At 35.8% G+C, this 15,970-nt stretch overlaps 1 protein-coding gene across 1 annotated transcript in view; it reads left to right on the forward strand.

Annotated features, from left to right (window-relative positions):
* Positions 1-15,970, forward strand: part of RYR2 (ryanodine receptor 2) — a 145,481-nt gene that overhangs the window by 97,058 nt on the left and 32,453 nt on the right. Inside the window, exon 2 of the mRNA XM_027900105.1 lies at positions 5,230-5,349. Within this exon, the coding sequence (XP_027755906.1) occupies positions 5,230-5,349 (120 nt within the window). The remainder of the gene's footprint in view (positions 1-5,229; positions 5,350-15,970) is intronic.

A 15,970-nucleotide genomic window follows, 5' to 3' on the forward strand; every position in this document is an offset into this window, starting at 1 on the left:
CAAACACTTGGGAGATAATAATGGGATAGTTTGTAAAACAGGGAAAGACATATAGTAGGAAAATATGTTTTGCATTCTCAAAGAATGCAGAAAACAAAAAGTGTTATTAAATCTTTCCTATCCTTTGACTCCCCACTAAACCAGTAAAGATATGAATGAATTCCGAAGTTTTAAAAGTATGTGTAAGGATTAAAAGTTTATGGTACTACAGTGTGCAGAATAAAAGCCAAATAAAATAAAATACAGTGAATATTTTAAAACTCCCCAACAATCAAACAACCAACCAACTATAAGGTTTTCAGAAAAATGCCACAATGCAAATGTTTCACCCTCAAAATCCTAGGTATATCCATATTGAAGAGGTGTTAACAGCTATAGCACTGTAGATGATGCCTACCTGTGGCAATTCAGCCAGCTCGTTGTAGTCCTTTAACAGAATTAACATTGAGAAGGTTGAGGATTAGTCAAAACTGACTTTACATGGGAGGAAATTGTTGTTCTTGGAAAAATATATGTGGCCAAAACATTCATGTTGGAACATTTATGCCCACATCTTCACATGAGAAGCTGATCTTTCCTTTTGACTGGGTAGTATATATTTCATGTAGTCTTAGGAGATTTGAGTGGATTTCATAAAGAAGCCAAATAATCTCTGTAAATCAAAGTAAGTGCTATTCAGGAGGTTTGAGAACTTGCTGTTTTAATATTGTACCTTGACAACAAACCCATGTACTTCTCTCATCAATATGGTCTTCTAGAATGCAGTTCTGTGGATACAGTTTGCCAGTTTATGGCTATTCCTGGCAGTATTTTTGTTTTAGGAGTTTTTTTTAGCTGTCCTTCTCAAAATTGGATGTTAAAAAAATAAGTAGGGTTTTGTGACATAGATAACATCTATCTGATTTTTTCAGAATGCTTCTCAAAGAATCAGAATTAAGGTAGTAGTGTGCTTATCAAAAGGTCATGCTATTTGAGTCGGTGCAGATATCTGACATGATACAAAACAGAATGCCTTTTTGCTGGGAGATACTCTAAGACTCTGAACTGGTATACTGGCTGAAATGTAAGGATTTATCAAGATTAAGGGATTACTCCAAGATGGTACTTGGTCATAATCCTAAAGCACTGTGTATGGTTGCTTATGGTAGCTTTAGCTGCACAGTGCCTCAGCAAGTTCATTTCATAGAATCATAGAATGTTAAGAGATTGGAGTGGACCTTAAAGTTCATCTGGATCCAACCAGAACATGATGACTGGGACACCTCCCACTAGGCCAGGTTTCCCAAGGCCTTATCCAACCTCATTTTGAATGCTGCTAGGCCGGGACCTGTTCCAGTGTCTAACCACCATCACAGTAAAACATTTCTTGCTAATATCTAGCCTAAATTTCCCCTCTTTGAATTTGTACCCATTACTCCTTGTCCTGTCTCTATAGTTCCAGATGAAGGGTCCCTCCAGCTTCCCTGTAGCCCCCTTCAGATACTGGAATGTTGCATTTCTGTGACTACTGGCAGCTACTTTTGCTTGCTCTCTTGATACCTTTTTTTGTGTATCCAAACCCTGGAAAAATAGAAGACAAAGGAGCATCTTTGGACTTACTAATGAAGGCTGTTATGGTCATAATGAATTGGGATGGAAATAGTTGAATTTTCCATTTTCCGTGGAGAAAACTGGGAGATGTTTATCAAAGTGATGATTATTCAGCAAAACAAGAGTAGCAGAAATATCTGGGAGTGAGTGGAAAAGTGTGCATGGATTTCAGGTCTGTGCTACTACCCTCTCTTCCAAATTGTGCTGGAGCTTTTCCAAGACTATACTATATTTTGTATAATCTTTACCTGTTGTGGTTGTTTTGAATATGAACTTTAAATCAACTACTATTGTTGGTTAAGGCAGAATATAGATACTGGATTTTTTATTAATATTTAAATGAGATCAAGTATATACTAAGCTTGTTTAATTGAACATCAGAGGCACGCTATTGTTTATTAACCCATGTGTTACCTTGATGAATTGCAAAGACTACAACTGTGTTGTAAAGGTCTAGGTTTTCTTCTTTCGGCTATGCACTTATATTGTCTATGCAACAAAGCACAAACAAGAACTTCTTCATGTCTTAAAATACTGTTTGTCCAATGGTTTACATATTTCAGGTGGATCAGAAGTTCCTAATTCCTAATGATTACATTTTATCATTAAACATCTGGGCTTGTAGTTGTTTTCTTGAACACTCAAATTGTTCAAGTTTACTGTGATATTAAATAACTCAACATTTACAGGTATTTTTAAAAGGCACTTATATTCTTGCCAGCACCTTTGTGATGCTTCTACCCCTGAATTTTCAGTCATGTGTTAGGAGAGTTGATATATTTGCTCAGCTTTTGAAGACTACAGTTACAGCCCATTGAAACATAGATTACTTTGATCGGTTCTAATCTGGCAGCAAAAATGATGATGATCTAAAATCTCTTCAGAAGGTCATAGCAGAAAATGAAGCAGTTTGAGACATCCCATAATTCAAGAATTACAAATATCTGAAAGATATTTTTCTTTAGTAGACATTTAACATGATGCACATTGTAACATTCTTTGTACTAGAGCAAAGCGACCTTCATTGAAGGTCTCTTTGGTGGTGTGACTTCAAATAAGAAAATTCCCATTTTTAGCTCTCCTGTTGCTGGAGCTGGGTATCATTTGCTGATTCGAAAACAGGTTTATAAAGACACTGCTGAGATGCTTACCCACTTAACAGTCAGCTCTAAAGAAATTTAATGGAATAATGTAACTTAATATAATTCTGCAACACAATCAAATTGAATATCTGTGGGAATCTACTGTACACATAGTCAGCAAATAATGGAAGAGTGAATCTAGGGTAGGGTCTATATTAGATTCTTGTCTAATCATGTGCACAGAAATGCAAAGTATCTTAGAACTGTGTGTGTAACCATATCTGTAATAACCTTTCACTTGATCTGACAATGGCATCACATCTTTTTTAACTTTATGTGCCAATTTGATCAACACCATCTTGACCAGAACAGTAAGCTCCTCAACACAATGATTCTGTGACCTAAATTAAGAGAATATTTATTGTAACCATCTCCATACAAAACAAAGTAAATGTAGCAAAACAGAGTAGAAATGCGGTTTGTTGTTTTAATGAACATGTCACGCCAACCTGGAAATTAACTTTTGAAAAGGGCATGGGAAGGTGATTTATTGTCATGAACTAGTAAACATTTAATAAGAAAACATCTTTATTTGTGAGCTAAGTATATAACAAAATAATCTATGTGCTCTGTAAACTATACAGAAAAAGAAAGAGAAAATATTTGCAAAATGAACTGAGAAAGTTTGTGTGTCAGGAAATTCAGCAGTTGCCATATTCCTGTACTTAATCTTCCAGTATTCAGCATCTGCACTGTACATGTACGCTTAGTAATTCAGCTTAATTAATGTGCAGGGAAGGATACGATGCATTAGATCATTAACTAAAATTAAGTATGTCAGGGACTTGCCCCAAACCAACTTGTATTTTTGCTGCTGTCAGCATAGAATCATTTTTGTAGATAGGTTATGTAGAACACTTGTCAGAAATTCTCCAAAACCCTAGTATAGAATGGTAGAATAGGGGGCAATATAAAACAAAATTGGTGGTTCATATCAGTAGAAAGTAGCCTTGCCATGTTGTCTGCCTCTGGCTGTGGAGGTATGATGTTAGAATCTTCTCTAGTGACTCTTTTTGAAAACAACTGTAGCACAATGTATGATGGAGACCAGGTTACTGGAGTTTCCATTCTGCTGGTGTAGTTACTTCGGGAAGAATGGCTAGGAAGAGAAAGAGGAAGGAGAATGTGTTTATATAGCTGCAATCTAACACTACTATTTTTAACCTGAAAAGAAACTTTTATTTGAATCAAATCTAATTAAGATTAAGAAATACTAATTTAGTGCTTTAAAAAATAAACACAAACAATCATTTCCCCCTATTTTATTTTAATAAATCATACTACTTTTACAAGGAGTACACAGCAGAGCTCTTAGCTCTGTTTATGTGGTCTTCTAGGACCTTGATTTTGGCCTCCTGGGATTTTATTTTGCTAACTACAATTTTACATTGTGAACTTCCCATATAACATATGCATGTATTACATTTTCTGAATTTAATGCCTGACTGGAAGCTGTTACTACTTTTTGCCTCTAAAATTGACTGTGGATTGCAGCATGGGCACTGTTGCTGGTATAGATAGAAAGTTGGTTTACCTACACTTACCTTTGCTACATGGGGACAATTCAAAAAGGGTAACAGGTATTAATTTCTTCATGTGTCTGATTAAATTGTATGTAAGCTCCTGCTCTTTTCAGAATTAAATACACTTTAATTTAGTCTAGTTTAATTATTTGAGTAAAGTAAATTAAACCAAAACAGCTTAATTCAGGATGGGTGTTTATAGGTAGCTTCAAATTACTCAGTTAAATTTAAAGTCAGGCATTCATTTAATCTGATGAACTTTTCTGATTGTCCCTATGTAGCAAACTGCCTATAAGGACAACTTTTTTTTGGGTAAATGTCTGCCTTAATGCATGCTTTTTTGTAGTCTCATCCTGTTCTGCTTCCAGTTGTATCCTTCCTTCAGTAGTTTTATTGTTGTGTTACCTTTTATTTACAACATTAAATATGACCCCCTCATGATCATTCTTGTGAAATTTATTATTGGAAACCCATAAATGAATGGGCAGGATGCACAGGGTGGTGCTATTTTTTCTTTCTATTCTAAACCAGAGAATCTCCCTAGTAGATTCATTGCAACAACATTTTATTTCTTTAACTTCAAAGGGATTCTCCAGCTCATGGTTGTGTTGTCTTGAAGAACTGGGATTAAAATAAGAGTCTACTTCTGTTTTTTGAGGCTTTTTGACAAGATCTCCTTTAACCCTTTAACTATATTATGACAAGGAATTAGTTCTGTAAAACTGGTAGTTATTACATACTGAATTTTATTACAAAGACAGACAAACAGGAAAAGTATATATGCAATTATTATAAGTATTTCAATTGATTTGCTGACATTCACAACTCCGAATAAAAATGATGCTGAGATTTGGTTCTGCTTGTGTTCAGGGATAATTGTGCATTTAGCAAAGATTTTCTAAATGCTTCCACAGATCTTGTTGGGTCAGAAGTATAACCCTTGTTCTCTTTTCGTTTGGTTTTCTTTTTGGTAGGATGATGAAGTGGTTCTGCAGTGCACGGCAACTGTTCAAAAGGAGCAACAGAAACTGTGTCTTGCTGCAGAAGGATTTGGCAACAGGCTTTGCTTTTTGGAATCCACATCAAATTCTAAGGTACAGCTGAGTGTTTTAATTGTCATACATGAAGCAAGGATAGTTATAACTTTGCAAGGAGAACGGACAAATAAAATTTACCAGTCATATAAGGTATATTTAATCCCCTTTCAAAGTTTAAGTGTTCCTTTGTCATGGCCCTTTGACTAGACTCTGATGCTGTGCTTTTTGTTTTGGGTTCACTTTAAAACTAGTTAGCTGCTGAAGTCCATCTCAGTAATACTCATTATTTTGCTTTTCCAAACTCAGTTATAGTGAGCCATAGAGCAATTTTTGTGTACTGCACTTCAAAGGTGAGTTTGACTGCTCTGATTTTAATTCCACAGGAAAGAGAGCAATCATTCTGTTTGTGGTAAGTTTTTATTCTGGGGCATTTACATGGAGAGATTGTTACTTTAAGACCTAATTCCCTAACAGAGTGCAATTTCAAAATTATCTTGTCTGAATAGTTTTTTATCTAAGCCTCCTCTAACTCTGCAATGTATGCAGTAGATAGTTTGAAAAAACAACTTTGCTATTTATTGCAAAGAAGGGTTTTTGTTTCACAATCACATATGCTCAAATGTTTTGAAGACACAAATAGGCCTTCTGAGGGCAGAACTGGTTTTATGACCAAAGTAATGGACATTTTATTCATAGAAAGGGAGGAATGTTACTTAATGTATTTATTTTTTCTTCAGTTAAAATATAAATATTTGATGAGAAAGTATAATAAGGGTAAAGCATCTGGAAAGACATCTAGAAAGATTTAGAACAAAAAATGATGATTTTTATCTAGCCAGCTTCCATAACATCACTTTGATTCTCTCTGATTCTTCACAGAGTAATGCTTCATTTTCTGTCTCATCGTTTTGAATACATTATTCATAATAATAAATTTTTCACTAGGATATTAATGATTCATTATAATAGCAGTGATCTTGATGAATTAATTCTTGCCACTCTGTTTTAAGTGAATCTTTTTAACAATAAAAATGTACCAGGATAGAAGTGGTTGTAGTGCTCATTGCCTGTGAGGCCAGAAAAATCTATTTAATGAAATTATTATCATTCAGTAAGTTTGAATATTAAATCTGCAGTCTCTCTCTCACTGTATCAAACTTCTGAACATTCTTGTCTTTAAGGGATACAGTGTAGATTTCATATCAGTTATCTATGCTTTTTTTTGTTGATACTGCTTTTTCTCCTTGCTTTGTTAAGCAATCTGTATTCTGCTCATTTTTCATGGGCTTGGGGGGGGAAAAGCAAACAAAAGAAAACCCATGCAGCTCTTCTGTGTTTCAGTTATTAAGGGCTGACAGTTTATAGGATGAGCTCATTTGAAGTCATTTGTAGATATAAGTACTGAGGGAGTAATAAAATTACCAAATCCTTAAAGCAAAGCGGACTATAAATAAAAATGTTTTTCATCCTAATGTCTGTGTTCATAGAATGTTACTATTGCATTATATAAGGAAGAACATAGGACATATTCAGAGAGGCACATGATAATTTGAAAAAGGTTCCAACAGAGTTCTTGAGCCAGTTAAAAAATTTCCATGCATGTCTTGAAGACTAGTTTGCAATTTTAATGAGATTTTGATGCACTGTAATGGAAACAGTAGTGTGGCATCTGAATTCCATCCAGATACCAAGAATGAAATGTAAAACCAAGCACCAGTAATAGGCCAAACTCAAGCAATAGACTTCAGCTATCGTCCTGGACTTGCATTCTTGAGAACGCTTGTTACTATCCCCTGCTTGTCCCCAATATCTTTCAAGATGTGGGTCTTCATGATTTAGCTGATGTTGTATTATCACAAGTTCTTTGCATGCACTTTCCTGCCCTAGGATAACTAAATAATTCACACTACTAAAATAATGGTCAAATTGAAGATACATGTTGATAGAATAATTTGGCAACTGCTGACTATTTATACTTATCCCATTACAGCAATAACAGTGGAAGGCCCATAATGAAAATTGCTTAATGAATTTTATTTTCTTCTGTTCAAATTTACCATACAGGTGTTTCTTTGGAGGGTCATAGAGATTTCCTCAGAGTCAGAGGAAAACTTTTCAAAACATCATACTAATGAAAGATAAATAAATTGGCAAACACTTTAATAAGCATTATCATTGCACAGGTTCACATTTAAAAGCTGTTTCCAAATTCCATTTTCTTCACTTCTTTTGACTTGCTTGTCAAACCACTTTACTGAGCAAAAGTATCATCTTTATTTCTTTATTTTTCTTTACTCTGCAAATGGATTTTTCTTCTGTATATATTGTAAGGTGTTTGAATTTTAAATAAGGAATTAAATAGCATTTGGAGGTACATGGCAACTTGGTTTTAGGCTTGAAGTTCATTTCTTTGTAGCAAATACAGAGACATCTTTTGCTACTGAATTTGATATTGTGCTCTTTCTGAGGAAAACATTATCACAAGGTAGCATTTTAATGGAATCAAATTTCAAAGTATATCAAAGTTATAACTCTTGAGTTTTTGAATGTTTTTATGCATTGGTTTGGTCATTCTTACAGGAAAGGAGTTGAGTTGAGAGTTGGGGTTGTTCAGCCTGGAGAAGAGAAGGCTCCAGGCAGACCTTAAAGCAGCCTTCCTGTACTTAATGAGGACCTTCAGAAAAGCCAGAGAAAGACTCTTTTTATCAGAGGCTGTACTGATAGGATGAGGGGTAGTGGCTTTAAACTGAAGGAGGGTAGATTTACATTAGCTATTAGGAAGAAAGCCTTTACTCTAAGAGTAGCGAGATGTCCCGTTCCTGGAAGTGTTTGAGGCCAGTTTGGGTGGGGCTTTGAGCAAACTTGTCTAGTGGAAGGTGAGGGTTGGAACCCAACCATGGCAGGGGCATTGAAACTAGATGATCTTCAAGGTCCCTTGCAACCCAAATCTTTCTATGAGTCTATATAGTCTAGCAAGTGCTGAGTAAAGGGAAAAACCAATAACTCCCTGCTACACCAGTTATGGCACAGCATTGGAGGCTGTCACCCGTCTTTGCTGCCAGGGTGCATTGTGGAGTCATGCTCACCTTCCTGCCCTCAGGCCCTTTGCTGCAAAGCTGACTCCCAGGCTGGGTCAGAGAGTACGGGGTCTTTGTATAGCAAATGTATTCCTGATTTGAAATTATTTACCTGAGCCAGTGGATTGGATTGCAGTTGTGAAGGACACACAGATTCTCTATGAGTGATAGCAATAGTCATGTGTCTTTGGTGTTCTCTAGTTTTGGCTGATAATGAGACAAAAGCTATTTTGCCCTTTGCTATCTTTATTTTAACTTGATGTTGTGGTTTAACCCCATCTATCAACCAAACCCCATGCAGCCACTTGCTCACTCTCTCTGTGTTGGGATGATGAAGAGAATCAGAAGAGTAAAAATGAGAAAAATCATGGGTTAAGATAAAGACAGTTTAATAGGTAAAGCAAAAGCCACGTGTGTAGGCAAACTAAAACAGTGAGTTCATTCCCCTCTTCCCATGAGCAAATGTTCAGCCATCCCCAAGAAAACAAGGCTGCTTCATGTGTCATGGTGATTTGTGAAGACAAACACTGTCACTCTGAACGCCCCCAATTCCTTCTTCGTTTTTCCTGTTTTATACACTGAGCATGTCATCATGTGGTATGAAATATCCCCTGGATCAGTTGGGATTAGCTGTCCTTGCTGTTTCCCCTTACAACTCCTTGTGCACCCCCAGCCTACTCTCTGGTGAAATGGGTTGAGGAACAACAAAGGTCTTGACTTAGTCCAAGGCTGCAAATTGCTCAAATCGGTCCCATGTCTCGAAGAGCAAAATAATAAATAAAAAATATGTCAGGTCTTTACACATAAAATTATGTGTAATTTTATTAATAGAAGGCAGTTCTGGGTATAAAACAATTAAGCTTGACAAGATAAATGCATGACTACCTCATCTATAGAGGTGTAGTAGCTTAAGTGAAAAATAATTATATTTCAATCTCTACCAATTTCAAAGCAAATCTATATCAAAGTAGATCTCGTTCTCATGTTTAAAATGTATAAGGATATCAGATATATAAACCACCAAAATTTTTTAACATTGAAAAAGTGGCAACAGGAGGAATAACAAAACCCAAGGAAAACATGCTGAAGACAAAATTTAAAATACTTACTTTTCTTATCTCGTGCAATTACTTCTTCAGCAGGTTTTGTCAAATCTATAGCATAAATTTTAATTTCTTAAGTAAGAAGAAGAAGAAGATAAGGGATGGCTGTTGGAAAAAAAACCACAACAAAACACCTCATTGTTGTTGTTTAACCCCACCAGCAACCAAGCCCCATGCAGCCACTTACTCATTCCAACACCAGTAGGACTGGGGAGAGAAACAAGGATAAAAGCTAGGAAACTCTTGGGTTGAAATAAAGACAGTTTAACAGGGAAAGCAAAAGCCATGCACACAAGCAAAGCAAAACAAGGAATTAATTCACTGCTTCCCACGGGCAGGCAGGTGTTCAGCCATCCTCAGGAAAGCAGGGCCCCATCACACATAACACTTACTTGGGAAGACAAATGCCATCACTCCAAATGTTCCTCCTCTTCCTCCTTCTTCCTCCCACTTTATATACTCAGCATGATGTCATATGGGATATCCCCTTAGCCAGTCTGGGCCACCTGTCCTGGCTGTGTCTCCTCTCATGCACCCCCAGCTTCCTTGCCAGCATGGCAGTGTGAAATACAGAAAAGCCCTAACCGGGACACTTGTAAACTTCCTTTTTACAATTGCCTGTAGGTAATTTTGTGTCATCACCGTTTCCTGTACTTTTAAATCTAATCCTTGTGTGGAAGACCATCTCTTCTGTTAAAAAAAAGTATTATTAGTTAGCTTATCTCAGTGACTAGTGAGATCTATTTCTGTACATTTGAATATTAAAATTGTTGCTTTTTATATATAAAGAGATTGTTAGTATGAGGAAGTTCATCCATTAAAAAAATACATTGTCTGCTACTGAAGTAATTTTTCGTTAGACCTAAATAATGCATGGGCTTTTGAAAATCAAAAAGGCTGGAGCTGTCATTTTAACAGATCCTGAAAACTATTCCTGTCCACGGTGCAGAATGAAAAATACCTAACTCTGGGCTAGTCACAAATGTGATGTTGATCCCTTGTGAACATCTGCACAGCAGAACACTGAAAGTTCAGGTACTGTTTTCTAAATGACACAAAGTTTTGGTTTCTTCTTCTGTTTTTATGGCAGGTGGTAAACTGACATGCTTTAGTTTTATGATGCTCTGAGGTACAGAAGAACTGCTTTACATAATTTAAAAGGAGTGATAAAAACTATGTGGTTTGAGGATTTTTTTCCCCTCTTGAGGTTTCTGTAATTTGGACATTAGAGAGGGATATATAACATAGTGAGTGTTTTTTAAGGTCTGAAAAGCCTTCGAAGTTTTTTTGTTTTTTTTTCCTTTTTCAAGAAGGCAGTACAATGTCTGATCCTGTGGTTTGGAATCTTTATGTATCAGTTACAGTGCTGAAAGCAGAGTCCAAAAAAAAATATCCTTCATAATTCTGTTTGTAAAGTGAGGAGGGACTTCATGTGAAAGTAAGACTTTGATGACTTATTTTCCATTTTTGCTTTTGAAGAATCACTACTCCCGTGGCAGGGCAGAGGGATTCTTCAGATTTGGTGCTGGACTGGTGTAGGCCAGTTGGCTGGTCCTGTTGACTCCATCACCCAGAATATGTCGGTGATGTTCTGTTCCTTGTTGGTCCCCAGATGCTACTGTTGTGTAATGGGATAGAAAATAAAGTCTGTTGGTAAGACTTACCAATTTTTTGATTTTTTTTTTCTTTACTGTTTTTTTGATCTATTTTCAGCAAGTAGATGAATCAGCAGGAGCTGGGCAGGTGACTGTGCTAGAAGGGAAGAGGAGAATGTGGGGAGAGAGTCTGGCTACATGAAAGTATGATTCACTAATATTTATGCAAGCAGTTTCCGTGTCAGCAGTAAATTCTGTATGGGTGTACATGGAGAAGGGTGTCATCTTGAATGGTGGGACATTGGCCTGAACTCCTGTGCCCTGATTGTCTTTGGGAGAAAAACTTTTCTTCATTTGTCTTCCAAAGTTTAAGATCAGAAGGCAGGGATTGCCTTCTTTATTTGTCTTTTACATTGAAGGCCAGTAATCTGTCTCCAGAGAGACTGAGTCTAAAACTCTTTCTGACAGCTGAGAAACAGTTCCTGTGCTGTGCAGTTTCTGAATGCATAAATCCAAATATATAAACAAAGTACATGATGTCCATAAATGTATGGATGAAAGTAGATACCTTTTGAGCAGTTACTGACATAATGAAATACTGAGTTTTTTAAAATTTGATTCACACTGGCAAATCAGATCAGTGTTGTTTGCTTGTATTTTCATTGGATAATTCCGTGAATTTGCTGTATAGTAATGTGGGTGTTTGCTTTTTTTTAATAGTTGCTGTGGTTCATTTCTGTACTCGTGTTTCCATTTTAATATCTAAAAAAGTCAAAAAAGTGTGTCAGGGCTTGGGCAAGGCTTTGTAGCTGTACCTTCAAGCCCATTTTAATTGCTTTTGTGTCATGTTGCCAAAATGAATATTCCCATTTAATGGCAAAGATGTCACTTAATCTTATGTAATCTAATGTTCAGACCATTTAGCAGACTTTCACCAAGGTCTTTGATTTTAATAACTTAAATGAAGAGTTGCTAATAAATATATGCATACTTGCACATTACTTGCCCTACCTTACATACATAATATAGACACAAGTAAATAAAGTCTTCATAGGTGTAGATCAGACAGGATTTGGTTCAGTGAGTTATTCTTTCCTATGAAAATGCTCTATAGAAGCAACATAAATAAGAATAGTGTGTTTCACATTTGTATGTAGTTTTAAGCAAAATATAATTTACGTAATTTTAAATATTATCTTTATTATTTCTATCTATCCAATTCAATTTTTACTTCTTTTCAATATTGTATAAATTTTGAGACAAAATGTAGATGTGTAGCTATATTCATCTGACCTGATTGTGATCCTTGTACTTAGTCCCAGAAACCAACAGAATTATTTCTTGAGATGGAAAGTGAATTATTTAAAATGAATGTGAAACATTTGAACTATATTTGAACTTACATCCATGGATGTAAGGCAGCAACAGATATATAAGTTGAAAACTGTGGACTAATAATTATGCCATTATTTCTAGGCATAGCAATAAAATTCAGCATATTTCTACTGTCACCTGTAACTCAGGTAGTTTTTAAAAAGGCAACAATTGTGTGCTATCAAGCAAGCCATCACAGACTACATAGTGTAATTATAATATATCCAATCTAGGATACCTTACTATTCTCATTGTCTGCATAGTAGCTCCTGTTGAAGCAGATATTTGGAATTTTAAATTCACACAGTGATGGATTATTTCTGATCTTACAGAAATATTTTTTATCAAATCTAGTATTGCCAGATCTAGTATTGCCTGTGATGGTAACTGGTGGTTACTTTTTTCCCTTGTTTGTTTGTAGGTTTTTTTGTTTGTTTTGGTTTGTAGTGGAACAGATGTAGGAATTGCACTTCTGGTCTAAAATAAGTGAAGAAAACCTGAAAAATCCCATTACATCCATTTTCCTTTATATATCCCAGTAACTGTTTAGGCCTCTCATTATTTAAAGATTAAAAGGTAAAAAGAAGCAGATATTGTGCTGAAAAATCTTGTCTGAGATATGGCTGTGAGATAAACACCATGATTGAAGAAGGTCAGATATGTGATGTTCAGTCCTGTAATTGGTTTGGGGAGTTTTCAAGGGGCTTCTAAAAACCTACCAGTTTGCTGTGATTTAGCTTCCAAGTCCTAATTTTTTTAGTACGATTCCTATTATAAAGAAGAGTTGCTATCATTGCACGATGGGTTTGTCTACATGCATTTTGAATATTCTGTTCAAAGCAATGCCCTTACCCAAATGCTAAGTTTAAGGGTTTTGATGGTTGGATTTGTCTTCTTCCCTGTCTAGTATGCAAATCTTGGGACTCTTTAATAATCTTGGGACTAGGAGTTAAGGACTGCAAACAGATTATTTACCTTCCCCAAATGCACTAAAATACCATAAGAAAGTTCTGCAAAGATAAGTAAAGTGATTCATAGAGCAAAGGCATAATATTTTGAGGAAGGTTCTTACTTGCTGTACATTCATGTCTGATGAAAGTTACAACTGCTAACTGTTCAGTGCAAGCACAGCCCCCACAGCTTCAGGCTTGCTGCCTTACCCTGGGAAACCGAACACCACGAGGTTACAGGGTGGCATATTCTGCCAAGTCCCCTAGAACTCAGCATTTCAAATATTTTCTGTGATGGGTTTGTGGTAGAATGTATGTCATTAGCAAATGCAGAGTAGTTACAAAGCAGTTGTTTGAATTTTAATTAGACTGATACGTAGCTGCACATCTGAAAACCTGAAAAAAACCAGATTCATAAATCCGTGTTCCAAGCTAAGAACACATGAAAATATGTTATTTTAAGCCCTTTAAATGAGCATTTATCTAAAATAGCAGTTTCACATTAGCCTTGTAGCCCTGCTTAGCGCTTAAGTGATGGTGTTATTACTTTTTATTCAGTATTTTTAAGGACTGTTGTGCTAAATCTGGCTCAGCAGACTCCTGTGAATAATCCTAGCCCAGTGGGCTCTCAAAAATTAGGACAAGGAAATGTGGCCCAATAAGGAGTGAATCTGTTTGTTTGAGGTATATAATATCAATCATGTCTGAAACAAAGTGTTATCAGACACTTGTTGTTCATTTCTTAAGACATTTTGAAACTTAGGCCTTTTAGGTGGTGATTTTCAAGATTTTAGGTGTTTCTTCTTGGTTACTTCCCTAGCAAAAAAGAGGAAGAAGATTTGTGCTTTTGTAACAACCAAGGGAATGCCGTAACTTACTATCATAACAAAGAGTATTTGCAACATTAAATTGAAGGTGTTAGTTTATAAATAGTCTGGATTGGAAGAGAGAAGTTAGATAAGTGGAAATAGTTTGGAAGCTGAAGATTTTTGTCCGTGTTTGAAACCCAAAAGGAAGTTGTTTTAGTACCTTTCCTAATGGTTACTGGTGGGTTACTGAATATGAATACCAGAAGACCTTCTGGTTTCACAAACAAAAGAATAGTTGCTTTATTTTGCATTAAAAAATCAGAGACCAGACTGTAAAAAAAGTGGTTATGCTCTTAAAGAGTGTGCATCAATGCATAAGGTCAGAGGTCAGGATGCTTTTCCTGGAAGTTTATCTTTGAATAATTGCTGAAAGTTTGTTTGTTTGAAAACCTGTAGATAAGAGTGATGGACATGCAGTTGATACAAGAACACATTGACCTCTCTAGTCTGTTTTTCTTACTGAACCAACATGTGTTTAATATCTGGAGGACAAGAATAATACTCTGGTTTCCCACAGTATGATTAACAGCTTAAGATGTCCTCCTTATGTGTCATTTTTGACTTGACCTGTTCAAATACCATTTATAAGACAAAAGGAGTTTTATGGTTCTCCGTGCCTCAGTGCAAGGCTCTTGTAGAGCAGTGACTGTGTGCAGTCTACTTTTGCATTGCCTGCAACCTTCTAATTGGGAAGCTGTGTGAGCTGAAGGAGTTGAAGCTTATGTTTTGCTTGATGGAGTGTGGGATAGTTTTTCTTTTATTTCATCAAGTGCTATTCTTGTAAATATAATTACTCTCTGTGAGTAATGTTAATTTATAGTTTTGAGCTTTAACTCCTTAGAAGATCTCTTTTTCTTCCCTACTGGATATAAAGCATACATTTAGGAATAGAAAACTTGTTCCATCTTCCAGGTATTTTTACAAAAATTTGGCATACTGAAAAAGATGCCATCCACAAAAATGTTGACTTTTCATGAGAACTGAATTTTTACATGCTATTAAACAAGAACAGACTACTAATGTCATTGGGCTGATTTTAAAAGACTGACACAACCTTCCCCTAACAATCCTGCAAACTCTACTTCTATCCCACATCTAAATGTCTTTTAATTGTAGCAGGAAGTTATGAATTTCAGGTTTTCTTGGTGTTTCTCTGAGTACTGACCAGTTATAATTGAACAGTACATTTTTTACAGCTGGTGATAAGGTAATAATTGTGGGACAGGTGAATAAAAATCAACACCCATTATTCAAATGGTGTTGGATAATATAGGATGAATTAGTTTAGATAGTTTGGGATCCTTGAAATGGCCGTGGGTATTGATCAATAAAAGGAACAGCAGGGACAATTTATTTCTGTATGAAGGACAGTGGAAATGTCTGCAATATTTTGAGTTCCATAAGAGAAAAAGACACAGAACTAGTGCAGGACTTTCATGACATTTGACAGAGGTCCCAGAAAGCAAAACAATATTCTGCTCCGTGCAATATGAAATATGAACAGACTTGCCAAGAAACCATTTGAGTGTCCATTGTTCAATAAATTTGAAAGTCCAGTAACACAGAATTTTTCTCTTTAATGTTTGTAAGTATGAGCCAATACAAAAGATCCATAGAGCTGAAGTCCAATTACAGTGAGGTCTTATTTTTACATAAGAAACATGGCTAGTGTGATTAGTTGTTGTAAGAATAAAGCTTTATAAGCTTGAG

The sequence above is a fragment of the Empidonax traillii genome, unplaced genomic scaffold (assembly GCF_003031625.1).
Source record: "Empidonax traillii isolate 1590-97213 ecotype Southwest subspecies unplaced genomic scaffold, ASM303162v1 scaffold707:size593822, whole genome shotgun sequence".
In the NCBI taxonomy this organism is placed as follows: Eukaryota; Metazoa; Chordata; class Aves; order Passeriformes; family Tyrannidae; genus Empidonax; species Empidonax traillii.